This window comes from Uloborus diversus, chromosome 1, assembly GCF_026930045.1.
Source record: "Uloborus diversus isolate 005 chromosome 1, Udiv.v.3.1, whole genome shotgun sequence".
NCBI classification, from domain to species: Eukaryota; Metazoa; Arthropoda; class Arachnida; order Araneae; family Uloboridae; genus Uloborus; species Uloborus diversus.
Window position 1 is genome coordinate 272,272,510 of NC_072731.1, and position 16,709 is coordinate 272,289,218.

The window sequence follows — 16,709 nt, forward strand, 5'->3', positions numbered from 1 at the left end:
TAAGCATTTTTTTTTTCACCAGGAAAAAGTGAAGCAAACGTTATTACAGAAAAGTGATACAAAAACTACCTGGTCTTATTTTGCTGAAATTTTGCTTCTACATGGTTCACTGTTAAGGTTATATGAAGTATTTTAAATGACTGTCATAGAGGAAGATTATGTAGCCTTGAACTAAAAAAGGAGTTTTGAAGGAGCTAAAACCAAATCGAAGGAGTTTAAAGGGCCCTTCAAAAAATTTCCCAAATGAAGGAGTTTTGAAGGAGCGTACGAACCCTGTTAACAGAGAACTTTGTAGATGGATTCGTACGGCAATGTCCCTTCGGAAAGAGCATAGTTTAGGTTGAGCTCCCGTATTGCTCGGCTGACTGCCGATGATGGCTAGCTGATCGTAGTCATGGATTAGCGATATTAATAACAAACATGCTAGTCATATTTAATAGTTTTATACCTCTGGCTTCAGTTCAATGACTTTATACGATTATAGTCGCCTTTTCAAACGTTAATTAATGTTAGTTACATTTTAAAGATGTCTCTTCATCATTTTTTCATGGAAAGCTATTGATTCTTTATCCGCGAAATCTGCAAGACTTATTAGATTTAATATACGATGTCATTCTTTGGTGGCTTCAATATTGCGGTCTGACTGTACAGGGTTCATACACAACATTGAAAATTAAAAGGAGTTTTTAAGGAGTTCATTTTACTTTTTAACAAGCCAACAAGATGTTATACTATTAATAATTATGGACATAGTCGTCAGAAATTTGGAAACATTTTCGAGAGCAGGAAAGAAAATAGTCTAATGAGAGTTTATAAAGCATAGTATCGGATTGGCAACAGCAGAAAATCTTCAAGGTCATGTAGAATTAAAAAAAAAGGAGTTTGTAAGGCGATAAAAGCAAAATTCAGGAGTTCTAAGGGCCCTTATTTTCTTTTCTTAAAAGCAGGAGTTTATAAAGAGTAGTATCGGATTGGAGACAGCAGAAAGTCTTCAAGGTCATGTAGAATAAAAAAAATAAGGAGTTTGTAAGGAGGTAATACAGCAAAATTCAGGAGTTTTAAGGGCCCTTATTGTTAAAATATCATTTTAGTATGACTCAGTATACGAACTACTCAACTCATGTGACTTCTGTTGTTTACATTTTTTTCTCTCCCTGTAGTTCTACTTCACTTTTGTGTGTTACTATGTCGCAATAAATGTTGTGTGTTCACTAACGGTGCATATTATTGTTTCCACTGTGAATATATCACTTTGCTAATACTCATTTTCTTCTCTCAAAAAGCGGGAGTTTATAAGGAGTTTGTAAGGAGTAGTATCGGATTGGCGACAGCAGAAAATCTTCAAAGTCATGCAGAATAAAAAAATAAGGAGTTTGTAGGGAGGTAATAGAGCAAAATCAGTTTCAAGGGCCCTTATTTTTTTTTCTCAAAAAGCAGGAGTTGGTAAGGAGTGTACGAACCCTGCTGCAGTCACGACGACACTTTCAGGGGGGAAAAGAAAAAGAGAAAATTTGGTTACCTTCGTACCAGTCCCGTATGCTGTCGAAGTAGATGTAGTAGTTGTCCCTGAAGAACATGAGGCTGAGCCAGGAGTCGAAAGCGTAGATGGGGACGATGAAGAGGATGCGGATGATCCAGCGCTGCTCTGAGGGGCTCGTATAGAAGCGCAGGTGGCCATAGATCTGAGAGGGAGAGAAAGTCCCGCATCAGACTCAGATAAAATGAAAAGCTTCCTGCGAACACAAATCCTAACTGGGAAATTTTCTGCAAATAATTATTCTGCCTAACTCACCCTTGAATAAAGAATTAAATTTATATTCAAACATGAAAAAGGCCAAAAAAAGTGCTTAAAAACGATCATTTAATTTTTTTTACAATAACATATAGTTTGTGCTTAATTTTCACCAACTGAAGAAAATTGCCAAAACCATTGTTTTTCTCACACGTGTGCTTTAAAAGGCTTTTGGAGAAAGGCTTCAACAGAAATAAACTGGGATTTTTTTTAAAAACGCCCTTGAAAATTCTTTTATTGTTAGTTTTATTTATTTTTTTTTTTTTAAATTAAAGTTGGCAGTTTGACAAAAAATTTCTGCAGAGCCAAAAACTTTCTGTGAACGCTGTTTGCCCGTTCGTCCATATTATGCAAGACTGTCCTACATACGCTCAGATTCACTGCTATGAGCATAGTCTGAAAATATCATCATACTTTGATATATATCCGATATTTTCAATCAGCGCAAAATAATGCCTTGAAAATAGTAAATGCATCCTCAAATCACTCTTTATTTTCTAAAATTGTTATTGCAATATTTAGGCTTAAAATTAAGATTTCTTTCTCACTATTTGTATCTAATATTTCAGATTACATTTTTGTCAATTTTAACGGAGTTCATTTAGCATTAGCTGTTTGACTCATTTTTCTTCTGTTAGCTACTTTTACACAGTTATATGATACAGAAATTTTAAAAAAATGTATTAGTCGGTGCACAGTCATTTAGACTTTTTTTTTTGACCAACATTTAATATTTAATTAGGCACTTTTAATATGAAATAACATTGTTACATTACTAACAATTTTATGACTATAAATGAAAAAGGGATGTTATATTACTTTGTTACATTAATGATGAATTAATACACATTAGGGGTGCGACATCGATGTCGATGTTTTGGAAACATCAATGTTTTTGTTAAAACATTGATGTTTTTAACATCAATGTTTTTCTTTCGATGTTTTTGGACCATCAATGTTTTGGTTTCGATGTTGATGTTTTTGCATTTTAATTGAAAATTATCATAAACGCGTGTTATCGTAGTGATATATATCACGATATATATCCATTATTTATTTTGAAAATACAGTAGAAGACTGTTATAACGCACACCTCGGGACCAGAGCTTTTGCGCTATACAGGTTTTTGCGTTACATAGATCATTTCACAAATTTTAAAACTAATATTCAGAATGTATCTATATATTAGCACTTCAGAATGAGATTTATCTGCAATGAGTATCAAAGCACCAGTATTACAATGAGTTATTCACAAATAAATATGTTTCACAATCAAAATCCTGCACTTGTGCTAGCTTCATGGTTTGCATAACGGCTGCATTTTCAAGAGCCATCTGGTATTTTCTGCTTACTATGAGTCCTCATTTTCAATTTAAAAGCTTTGAAATCAGATGGAAAGATGAAGAACTTTCAAAATTTAATTTGCCTAACCATTTTTATGTTTGCAAAGCAAAACAGAAGAATTTTTTAAACTTAAAAACCTATTGTTTACTTCCAAAAAGTAATGCAGTTTATAGAGAATTACATTATACAGGTCGGCGTTATAACGGTCTTCTACTGTATATTAATACATTAGCACTTCAGAATGAGTTCTATCTGCAATGAGTATTAAAGCACCGATATTAGAATTAGTCGTTCACAAATAAATATGTTTCACAATCAAAAGAAAGTGCATTATCCTGCACTTCTGCTAGCTTCATGGTTTGCATAACAGCTGCCTTTTCAAGAGCCATCTGGTATTTTCTGTTTACTGTAAGTACTAATTTTCTCTTAAAATCTTTGAATTAAGATGGAAAGATGAGAAACTATTTCAAAATTTGATTTTCCTTACAATTTTAGTGCTTGCAAAGCAAAACAGGAGGATTTTTTAAACTTCAAAACCTATTGTTTACTTTTGAAAATTGCATTATACAGGTCGGCGTTATAACGGTCTTCTACTGTATCATGATATTTTGACATACAGTCAAAACTCCATATATATCGAACTTCCCCATATCGAAATTTTCTATATATCGCAATCCCAGTAAATTTCTATGTTCATTACATAAAAAAATTGTTTCTATATATCAAAAAACTCTCTATATATTGATTTTTTTTCGAGACATTCGTAGGTTTTTCTTTCACTTTAGACTGTTCATCTCATGAAAAATAAAAGTAAGGTGAGAAAATTATGTTCACTAAAGGTTAATATGAAACTCATAAGGAATCTGGGGTTGAGGGTGTGTAGATAGGTCTTTGTTTCATTCTAAAATCCTTAAATTCCATCAAGCTCATTTCAAATATCTTAGTTGCAACCAGTAGCACTGTAAAATCAGTTTCCAAGTTATCCCTACTGCCTGTTGATCATCATTCCTAGTCGTTTTAGCTTAAGTGAAAATAATTCAAGTTAAGCAGATTGATTTTTTTCCTTTTCTCTCGATTACATTGTCAAAACGAAAATCCCCTCATGTTGCGGATCAAGTTGAATTGCCGAAGAATGAAGATGTATGAAGGCGCAAAAATGTAATTTCTGTTATTTTTTTAATTATTAACTTTCATTTAATGATTGTATGAGCTAGAAATTAGGTTTCATACACAAAAATTAGCCTTAATTTTAATATTTTAGGAGATTTTTAAGATAAAATAAGATTGTTTCCACATATCGAAATTTCTATATATCGAATTATTTTCCGGCAATTTGCTACTTTGATATATATGGAGGTCGGACTGTATATCTGATATTTTCAATCAGCACAAAATAAAGCCTTCAAAGTAGTAAATGCATTCTCAAATCACTCTTTATTTTCATACATAGTTATTACACTATGTAGACTTAAAATTAAGGCTTCTTTCATTATTTATCTCTAATATTTCATTTTTATCCATTTTAATATAAGCTGATACAGTCGAGTCCTGACTTATGCGTTCCAAGACTCCTCGCGCAAGTTGAAATTTCGCGATGTAGAAAAGGGTATGTGTACAAATTTTTTTAAACCATACCAAATTCTTTCAAACACTTATAAACAGCCCTCAAAATACTTTAAAGCATTCCTCAACTATACATTAAAGTTATTAATAATTGAGAACTTTAATTTTACTGTACTTAAAAAAATAAAAAGCTGCTTCATTCAACATAAAAAAAATGTTAAGATGCACAAAATAAATGATCAATGGCAGGGAAAGGCATAAAATAAAACTACATGGTACGTACATCACTTATACATATTGTCGTGCTACCATCGACGTACTTTTTAGTTATTCAAGCATATTTTAAGCGGCTTTTTTTTTGGGGGGGGGGGCAGAAACTTTCTTTTTCTTTCCATCTTTACAAACTTTAGATGAAACAGTCCAATAAGGTGCCATTTTATTTCATCAACTTTAATAATTGGAAAGAAAAAAGAAAGAAAGACGCCGAGCGGTTACTTGATGCACTAACAAAGCGATGTGTGGACTAGTATGGTGAAGGGAACTTCCGCTATCAATAACGCTATAGGGATAAAATATATTCACGAAATCAATATTTAGGTTAGGACCCGATACTTCCTTCCAAAAAAAATTCGTATTGCGGACGAGGAATTCACGTTAGCCCTAAAATTCGTTACTTGGGAAAAATTCGCCTTATAGCCAGTTCACGTAAGTCGAATCGTGTTGTAGCGGGAGTCGACTGTACCTCTAATTTAACTTAAAAAAAGGTTCCAAAAATGATCGTTTTCATGCACGGAAATATACGTTATTTTGATTTGAGATTTGCTCTTCTATAAACAATTTGTGAAAGATCTGTTTTTGTTTATCAGAATTTTGTGAAGGATCTGTTTTGGCTGATCGGGATTTTGTGAAAGGTCCATTTTGGTTGATCGGATTTTTGTGAAGGGTCCGTTTTGGCTGATCGGGATTTCATGAAAAGTCCATTTTGGCTGATCGGGATTTTGTGAAAGGTCCGTTTTGGTTGATAGGAATTTTGTGAAGGGTCCGTTAACGAACCCAAATTTCCTCTGGCCAGACCCCCTGGCAACAGTCATTTTATTAGACCCCAATGAAGATCAATGACCCTCCTAAAGCTATCTACCCCTCTGCTGACTACAGCCTCTTGTGGTAAGCTGTTACATGTGCCCACAACCCAACAAAAGTAGGAAATTTTGAACATTTGGGGTAAAGGGGGAAAATTGGAAGTAGGGAGGTGAAAGCATAACGAATACCACTGGATTTTCAGTGAATAACCAAAACACAATCACCCTTAGCAGACATAAAGAAAATGTGATGCACTTATAAATTCATCTTCATAAAATTATATAATTCAACTTTTAAAATACCAACTTTAAGTTAAAATGTTATGAGCTCAATTGTTTAAATTTAAATTTTTTTCAAAAAATCTGTAATGACCGAAAATTAGCTAATGATGGTTAAAATCAAAATGGCAAAATTAAATAAGCATATAATGTAAACAAAAGTAATTAATTATTTAGTTATTAAAAAAATAATATAAAATAAGCTAATCTGAAGTAGCATGTGTCAAAATAATTTCTAATTGCCAGAAATATATAAATATTTACAAGATGAAAATGGATTGAAACCTCAAACAAGGAAAGCAAATTTTTGCAAATTAAGTTCAATGTTGGTATGTTTCCCATAAAATAAATTTATTAATTACTAAAATAAAACTTAAAATAAGTTAATTTAAGGTAGCATATATGAAAATAATATCTGGTTAGCCAAAATATTTAAATATTTGCAAGATGCAAAAAGATTGAAATTTCAAAAACAAGAGCGATTTTTCATTAAATGCAGGTAAGTTCAGTGTTGTCATGGTTCTTAAAATAATTCCTTTTTAAATATCAAAATTCAACAAGAAATAAACTAATCTGAGTTACCATACGTCAAATAGCTTGCAAAAAATCAGATTTGCATTTTATTTTATGAGTAAATTTTGTTTTAACAGAGCAACAAATTTTACATTTTTTAATGCTGCTTTTTGTGAAACATCCAATTTTTTAATATTGTTTTCGTGACAGTCCCGATTTTCAAAATCAGATTTGTAAAGCTGCTGATTTTATTATTTTCTTTTTTGAAAGTAGTAATTTTAAAATGCAACTAACTCCGTCACCCGGCTTTGCACGGTACAACACCTTGAAAATAAAAGTTAAGTCAAGTGACATGCATTCAACAATCAGGCTTGACCAAAAAAAAGAAAAATCAGTACATTTTTGCATTGATTACAGAAAAATAACCAAAAAGTAAACATTTTAAATCTCCCGATGACAGGAAAAGCCAGAATTTTTATTTGTTCATATTCGATGAAAAAAAAATGGCAACAGATCTTTCTTCTCAATGATTTTCTTCACGCTTCAAATTTTAACAAAAGCATTGTTATGGAAAGTCGAGAAGAGGCACTAAATAATAATTTGAATGGAGGAAAGCCTTTGAAAAATAAGGATTTTATGTCAAAATTTAAGATCCATAATGGATAGTTTTTAATGGATGTCTCCGCTCATTCATATGGAGGATTATGTTAAGTAGCCAAACATAAAGACGGGGAAAATACGAATCCATCGATACCTGGTTCGATGGTCAGTTCACTGGCGTTCAGGAGAAGTAGCTGGAACATAGAGGAATACATAGATACATACATTCAGTTTTTAATAATATAACATTTTTGTGAAAGTGCCGTAAAACCATAGACTAATAATAAGAGTAGACCGAGCTTTCCCAGACTTGCTGATGAAAAAATTGGTTCGTGGATACATCATGTGACTGGTGGGAGGCTTGGCGAACACTTTGGCAGCACGGTTGCTAGATGGCAGGAAAATCTATAGTTTGGCGCTCGACATGTATTTTAAGACGTAATGCGTTTTTATTATATATTTTTTTTTCCCGGTTGCAGAGATTGAATTGTTTTTCTTTTAGTTATGCATTATTTTGACGTTAGTAATTAGTTTTTGGTCACAGTTTTCGGTCACTTTTATTTCATTCGGAACTACTATATCAGCGTTGGCGTGTACGTAATGACGTAAACGTTTTGCTGTGAACGCAAAAATGTACTAATCGGTATCTGAAATTGAAATTGTAGGTAAAAATCTTACCGTTTGCCGATTCTTTTCGGGCGCTGGCATCTTTAATTGCTTAGAGAATTATTGAAATTGACTAAAGAAAATGCACAGTACTATCTAAACGAAAAACTCACTATATTAACAAAGTATTTACAACTTAGAATAACAAATTTACAAATCGGACTAAGTAAAAGATCATTCTTCTGTGTTCCATCAATGCTATTTATTTTATTTCTCGTGGACGTTGATCGTCTGCTACGATCAACGCCCGCTGTTGCTGGGATATCCACCAGTCACATGGTTTGGTTTATGAGCAGCAACAGGGTTGCCATAGCTCGGTCTCAGGGTTGGCAAGTTTTTGCCGGGGGCGGAAAAAACCATGGTTTTTACCGCCCGGCAAAAATAGGTTTTTGCCAAAGTGGCAAAAATAGATTTTGTGTTAACAACTTATGGACAGTTTTTTTCCTTTTATATAAAAGTAAAAGCATGAAAAGATTTTGATAAAAGGCTTTGCCATTTTCTGTAGAGTGAGCTAGTATCACTAAAAAGTAGAGTGAATATAGAATGCAGATATTGATCAGCTTCTTTTTCTTCTTTTTAAATTCTTCGCTTGGCTATCCATTTTCCCAGTAAGTGAGAAAAAATGCATTATTTCTTTCGTGAGGAAAAGTTAATATTTTTCTATATTCAAGTAATTATTCTGTTATTAATTAAATACCTTAAAAATTTTAGTGGGATCAAAAAAAAAAAAAGCTGATTAATTAAATATATATATATATATATATATATATATAATTAGAATTCAATTTTTTTATTAATTTACTAAGCTTAAGTAAACATTCTGTGTTTACTTAAGCTTTTAGCATGGAAGGAATTGGCTCATTCTGAAAAAATTGTTTTAGCAAACATTTAAAATCTTAAGTTTTGCAATCCCAACATTTGTTTTTAATTTATTTTTCACCTTATAAATAAGAAGTAACATGGAGAGACATAACTAAAATATTAAAGTGCATTATTTATATTATAGTGTCACTATTTCTTGATTAACACTATAATGCTACTTTATTTGCAATTAGGTTTTTTTCCATTTTTTCCATTTTTGCCCATTTTTGCCATGATTTTTTCCACTGTTTTGGCAAAAATACCGGCAAAAAACCCAACCCTGCTCGGTCTACTCTTATTATTAGTCTATGCTAAAAACGGTAGCAAAATCGGCCAGCTTCGGGCCCTGGGAAGTCTGACCTGGTGGCAGGTGAGGATGAGAGCGAACCAGACGAAGAATCCCGAGATGGCCTGGGCCCCGGCAGTCTGGAGGAAGGTCGGGGGGGACGTCCAAGGTCGTCCCGTTGGATGTCCCGTTGGAGTCGTTCACCTCTCCCGTCCCGTTGGACATCGACAGGGACTCATTGCTCGAATCTGGAGGGACGAATAACTCGAGTGACTCAGATAAAAATTAGTAACAACATGACACAATCATAATATTGTTTCACACTACAATATATCTATAACATTAAATCAAGGTTGGCATGATTTAAATCAATCGATTTAACCCTTTCAGACGTGGCATCCAGTATACCGGACATGAACTTTAAGTTTTATTAAGCCCCCACCCCCTCGTCTTGAATCAAAATGAAATTCAGATTAGTGTGGATGAAAATAGAGTCAAGGTTTAGAGTTTGTTAAAGAAATATGTCCAAGCCTTGTCAGCATTGTTGCCAATTTCCAAACATGAAATGGCCCATTTCAAAAATCGGTATTGATCAATAAACAACCAATTATGATTGGAGGGTTTATTTTATGTAATGGGAAGTAGAGAGAGGGCCAAAAATCCAGTTTATACGCCAAATAACAGCCGTTGCTTTATCTGCTGGAATAGAAAGACAGTTTTTGTCTTTTGGTTTTGTTCATTCTAGCCTTTGTAAGGATTTAGGAGTGGACAACACATCAAAACTAACCATTTTATACAAACAATCAAATCCTCAGAATTCATTTTCTTAAAAAGATGCTGTATCAATTGTAATGTTTCCTTTTAATAAAGAGTTCACATAAAATATTCAATTTATTCTTTAAAATTTCTTTTTACTTAGTTTCAAATATTCAATAACAAAAAAGAAAAAATATATAGAATGCCTTTAGGTTAATATATAGAAATAAATATTTCAATCGAATATTTTGTGCAGATTTTATCTATCTGAGCAGAATATTCCATACACCAAAAAGTTTATTTCTTATAACAAACTGTTCCATACATTTTCCAAAAAGTATGTAAACACAATAGAAAAAAAATCAAATAAATCGGATTCAAATTTTAAAAAAAATCGGATTTTTTAAATTTTTTTCCAACCCTGCACAAAACAGTTATAGAACAATGAAATAAAATAAATGGGTGTTACCTACTTTAGGCACTTTTAGGAGACCCCCTTTCTAGCACAAGTCATAAAAATTTTTGAGATGCAAGAGTCCCTATTATAACTAGTGATGTTCCGGATATCCGTATCAGTATCCGCGGAAAAATAAAGATCTGTATCCGTATCCGCTACTTTTTTGACGGATCTTAAACGGATCTTTTCTATTCTAAAAATTCTTAAATATTTGAATAAAAGACTTATATTCTGTTTAAATTAGGAAAATGATACCTTATAATTCCGTTTAAATTAAAAGGTATCATTTCAGAAGCCAATTTGTACCCCCCGTTGCAAAACAAAATGGGTAATAAGTTTTAAAAGTGTATCTGTATGTCTATTTGTGGCATCGTAGCTCCTAAACAGATGAACCGATTTTGATAGTTCTTTTTTCGTTCAAAAGGTGACTTGATCGAAAGTATTCTTAGCTTTGCTTCGTTTTTGCAGAACGTTAATTACCGGAAATATTAAGGAAAACAGACTTAACGTTTTTGAGAATTATGGTAGTAAAAACTTACTCGTACGTTAAAAATATTGGCCCCAAATTGAAAGAACTAAGTTTTCTGTGTTTGATATTTGTTTGGAACTTCCAAGTTACAAACAGCTATTTATAGCTTTTACTGTTACAGTTTGGAACAGTAAAAGCTATAATCTTGTCAAGGAAATTTTAAATGCAATTTAAAGCCTTTATACGCGTGATCGGTCAGCTATTTCATAGTCGGATAAGGAGAAAAAGCTCAATGATTTAAAATTTCTATCCGCTGTCAGTTCATATTTGTTAACAATGTGTGTTCTGACCCACGAAATCCATCTCAATATCAGGTCTGCCCTGAGACACTTTTTTTTAAAAAAATTTTAGTTTAATATTTGTTTCTGTTATTCTTCATTTGAGACTAAATTCTCTATTTACTGTTTGTAAAGGTGTTCCCAGCTCTGTATTTCGTCGGTCGGAGAAAGTTCGGTGGAATTCACATTCTATTTAAGCATTAATGCAGCGCTGACTCGTTCCTTCCAACTCTTCCTCAATTTTAATGGAGATTTCTTTAACGACTAAATCAGTCTTGGAACAAATCTGATATACCCCCCTCTTGGCGACTTTTTCCTGTTGGCGCCAAAAAAGCGTCGCAAAGAAAACTATGTATGACGTCATATGTCATACATCGTTCTTAGCGATGCTTTTTTAGCGCCAACAGGAAAAATTCAAATTATGTCATTAATTATTTAATGAAATTAATTTTTTTCTCCGGGATATGAGCCCTCGGTCTCATAGTACTTTCGTAATGAGACCCCTGCCTCGGTCTCATTACGAAAGTACTATGAGACCGAGGGCTCGCCAGTTATCCCTCCGACTGTTAATATACATCACAGTCGGATATAAGTCACAGATCTCCTCCGTTCAGTATACAATAAAGTCACAGATTTTATGTGAAATTAACACCATTTTTGTGCCAACCAGACCAAAATACAAACTACCAGAAACACACTAAAAACACAATAATTCAAAATATGTCCACTTACCTTTTTTACTTTTCTTTTACTTCCTCACGTGAGGCAGTGCACATATGTTCCGCTCTTAGGAATATTTGTTCGGATTTTAATTCAATGTAATTTAATATTTCTTCATTAATATAATTTCGCCAATCGGCTTAAGTTTGTGATGAAAAAAAATATTGACTTTCAATATCAGCAGTTTTGGTCCCAATTAAAATCTCATATGTTATCAAAAAAATCTCCTCTATTTTCAACTTGCTAGAACTAAACCATGACCCACTCCTGATCGTTGCTTCTTTTCCACAAACAACACCCCCAATAACCTTTCTACAAAAAAAAATTAACCCATCTGAACATTTTTTAGTTTTTTTAATTTTCATAACAGAATTACATCTAGAACATAACATTTCATTCTTAAGTAAACCAATTTCCCTTAAAAATTCTAAAAAAACCTCTTTATTTTCAATTAGTTTAAATATAAAAAATCTATTTAGGACTCCGGTACGTCCAAACGTTGGACGACCTGACGAAAAAGAAGATTCATTCAAAAATTTCAATTGATACATTTGGACAACATCACAAACCGAAATCATAATTAAAATAGAAAATTCAACTAAATTAACATTAAAAAACAACAAGAAAAAGAATACTCTAAACTAAAGTTTGAATTGAAACTTTATTTTAGAGTATTCAACTTAAAATCTCCCTAAGAGCGGAACATATGAGCACCTACCTCCTACCACAGAGACACGTGCAAAAAGATAGACTTCGAGAAACTACTTTCCAGCGTTCAAGTTGCAAAACCAGGGTTGCCAAGTTATCGCCTTATTGGCGATTTTCGTATCGAGCGAAAAATTAAAATCTCGCCAAGAGGGGGGCATATCAGAGGAGAGCCTCAGTCTTAATTATATTTTTGCTGTAGATGACATTTTTTGAAGAAGCAGTGTTATTATTCTGATGGGAATACATTCCGTAACAAATTTTACAATTGAATAGTGTAATTGGGTAAAAAAAAAAAAAAAAAAATCCGGAATCCGCAGAACTACTTTTTTGATGATCCGGCACATCACTAATTATAACACATGGTACTTGCACAACAAGGTATAACATTTGTGATTATTTTAAGACGGATTCGACATTACACGTTATAAAACTTGACCACAAAGTTTTGATATATTTAAAAGACAAAATTTCAGTTAAAAAATGTATGATATGAACTCTAAAAAGGATTTTACTTTGCTTTTACTAAACCGATACGAAAAAGGTCGAAAGTTCGGTTTGCCCTTTCTGCAAAATTCCAACTTTTAAATACTTAATTTTTCCCATCAGTGTTCTAAAAACAAAAAGATGAAAATTATTTCGTTTTCAATACAGGTGTCTCTCATGTAACACGGTTACAATAATACACGGTACCATGGGCACCCATATAGGGGGGTAAGTGGGGGCTCAAGCCCCCCCCCCCCACCCTAGAAATTAGAAGTTCCTTGCATTCAGTCCTTTTTTCATTGTAAAAATGTAAAAACATTTCTTCTACAGCCATTAATTAATAAGTCATTAAAAATACTGAAATTAGCTTCCGTGGGGAATATATCCTGCTAACCCCCCCCCCCATAGGGAAATATCCGAGCCCCTTCCCCTTAAAATTTTGCATATGGACACCCATGTATGGTACCAAATTTGGGATTATTATAACACAATTTCGATATCACAGTACGAAACTTGAATTTAATACTTCATGGTTTTAATATAACACGAAAGTTCTCTTTAAAAAAGATGGAATTTAATTTTTGTTTAATATATTCTGTTAATATTTGATAATAACTCTAATAAGATTTTGTTTTATATTTATGAAACTTGGTTTCGATATAACATGGTACCTATTCCTTGATTTACATTATTTCTAAGTCTATAACACGGTTTGATATAACACAAAACATGGTTTCGATACAACAAGGTACATCAAGGGCGGCCATATGCAAAATTTTAAGGGGGGGAGACTCAAAATTTTCCCCCATGGTTTAACAGAATATTTTCCCCATGGAAAGAGTTTTCAGGACATATTAGAGATATTAAAATTTGACATTTTAAATAACTAATTCATTAATGGCTGGAAAAGAAATTTTTATACATTTTTGCAAAGAGAAAAGCACTAAAAGCAAGGAAGCTCTCATTTCAAAGAAGGCGGGGGGGGGGGGGGGGGGCTCCCTTGTTCCCTATATGAGCGCCCTTGCAGTATTGACATGATTTTTACTCAGTGCATAGTTAATGAGTGAAAAATAAAGTTAAAAAGTCATTTTTAAAAAAGCCTCGTCAGGGTGGCGACAGGAACTGGGAAAAAAAGTTCCCTGACTTTTCCCTGATTTCCCTGATTAAGTTCACCAAATTTCCCTGATTTACGTTGCCAATGATAATGGTTTTCTTACTTTGCTCTACTTGAAATCCATTATTTGTATAAAATGCAGTATTTTAAACGTTTTAAGTTGTGTAAAGTTGTTGAACAAAAGATATATTTTAAAAAGATGCTATTTTTTTAATAAAATGGTTTAAAAAAACTTATCAAGTCAATTTTTTTTTGGGGGGGGGAAGCCTTCAAAAGAGTATATTAAATTTTTCTACAATGATAAGATTATAGAAAATTTAAAAAAAAATACTTTACTTCCAGAAACCACTTAACATAAGAATTTTAAGAAATTATTAAAATTACTCTTAAAAACATATGTGCATTTATGATAGAACTAAAAGCAATTGAAATTATTTTTAACTAAGTTTTCAAACAGTATAATAATTGTTGCAAGAATAACAAGTAATAGGGGCATTCCAAAGTATTTTTTACATTTATGTAGAGTCCGTAACGTGACCTTTTTTGCCATAACTTTTTAGTTTACTGTTTGATTAGCATATTATTTTATTTTGATCTTTTCCTACCAACACACCAGCTCAAATTATAATAATTTGCAAATCAAACGGTAAATTAAAAAGTTATGGCAAAAAAAGGTCACGTTACGGACTCTACATAATTTTAAAAATACCTTGGAATGCCCCAATAGTGAAAGAATAGAAGTAATGTCATTATTCTGAGATAACTAATTGACATATTTATGCAAAACAGATGAAACCATTTGACATCCATTCATAGGGAGCTTTTCTTTAATCAAGAACATAGGTTTAATGAATGAATACGGCATTTTAACAATAAAAAAAGTAAAGATATTTACTTAAGTATACAAGTTAACTCTATTTCAAATGATTTCAGTATGTAACAAAAAAAAAATCTTAGATTACTTTTGTAACAAACAATTTTGAAATGCAAGAAAAAAAAAGAAAAAAAAAGCAATTAGGTAATTTCAAAATATGTAAAAGAAGAATACAACTTGGTTATAAAATTAAAGAATCAATTAAGTCTGAAGAAAAGAAAACCTTTATAATCTGCGGCGACAGCAAATAGTATAACAGCAACAAAGTTTTTTTTATTGAAAGTTCAGTTTTAGCAATTAAATTAAAAACGCAAAGAAGTAAAAACTTTTAAGCTTTTATAGTATTAATTCAAATACCAAAGATTTCTTCTTGAAATCGTGATTTCAGTACGCTAATTACTTCGAGACAATGGAATAAAAGCAAAGGAGCTAAGGCATTAATGAAGGCTTCCTCTTTGCCTGTATGGTTGTGTATTTTCTGCAGCATTGAAAGTGTAAAAGGAAATTTCAAGCTAGGTAAAATAAACAACCTAACAGACAAAGAAGCAATCTTAGGAAGTTCATCTTGCGCTTAGTAAGTAAGATTCAATACTTTGACGTTGAGGAAAAAGATGCACAAATATGCGGCAGTGTATGATCGCACCTCATTAATTTTACTTTTTTTTTGAACAGATAATTGGCAGGAAATGCGTAGGGAATTAGGGTACTTAATTTTGTAAAGCAAAAAAAAAAAAAAAAATTTTTCTTCATAAAATCAATTTTCCCTGATTGTAATTTTTCAAAAATTCCCTGATATTTCCCCGACTTTTCCCTGATTAATAAAGTTCCCTGACTTTTCCCTGATCTCCCTGATCTGTCGCCACCCTGCTTGTATAACACAGTTTCAATACTACCGTATTATATGCGAGACACCCCAGATAACATAGGAAGAAAATATTATTAGGATTAAACATAAGCTGAAATTGGCAAACTGAAAATCTAAAAAAAAAAAAGCCAAAACACATTCGAGGCAGTAAGAAGCAAGGGGATGAAAGTACACAATTTCAAGTTTTGATTAAAACGAGTTTAAAGATGAGATCCTAGGTAGGCCTTCATTGAATTTTTTTCTAAATCATGCTGTACAGCAGCAACCACCAGGGCTACCAGTACCATCTCTTGCCCCAAGACAGAGGCAGGGCTGGATTTAGGGGAAGGCAGGCGGGGCTACTGCCCCGTGGCCTCCACAACAAAGGGGCCCCCACATTAAAATTTTCAAAAAATATCCGAACTTTCATGGGTCAGCAAATTTTACGTTTTTTCCCCCTATAAATTATAATAATAATAATGTAAAAAAATAAATAGCAGTAACTTCAGGATGTATTTACTACTAGTGGTACCCGCACGGCTTTGCCCGTAATAGAAAAATCAAAAGGTCTTTTGGTTCGCCTGTATATTTACAAATAACGTATGGTGAATTTTCTCACCAGTTGGCTTGTACCCATGTTACGGTTCCATGTTATGATCATTTCGTATCTCGCCAATTGACATGTGTCCATGTTACGGTTCCACGTTATGATCATTTCGTAATTGACTCGTCCATCTTATGATATTTTTGTTTTTAAAATTGGAATAGAAAAAGGAACCACATCGAATTTTCGAAACATCGCTTCGAGGCGCACACCCCCATGCTACAAACTAACTCTGTGCCACATTTCATGAAAATCGAGCGAACGGTCTAGGCGCCATGCGCTTCACAGAGATCCAGACATCCTCCGGACAGAGAGACTTTCAGCTTTATTATTAGTAAAGATTAAAGTGCTGATCGAAA

At 32.8% G+C, this 16,709-nt stretch overlaps 1 protein-coding gene across 1 annotated transcript in view; it reads right to left on the reverse strand.

The window, feature by feature from the left end:
* The window catches only part of LOC129220821 (transmembrane protein 184B-like), a 30,046-nt gene extending 20,838 nt beyond the window's left edge, over positions 1–9,208 (reverse strand). Inside the window, 3 exon segments of the mRNA XM_054855255.1 lie at positions 1,520–1,682; positions 9,058–9,141; positions 9,143–9,208. Of these exon segments, the coding sequence (XP_054711230.1) occupies positions 1,520–1,682; positions 9,058–9,141; positions 9,143–9,208 (313 nt within the window).
* Between the last annotated feature and the right edge of the window lie 7,501 nt (positions 9,209–16,709).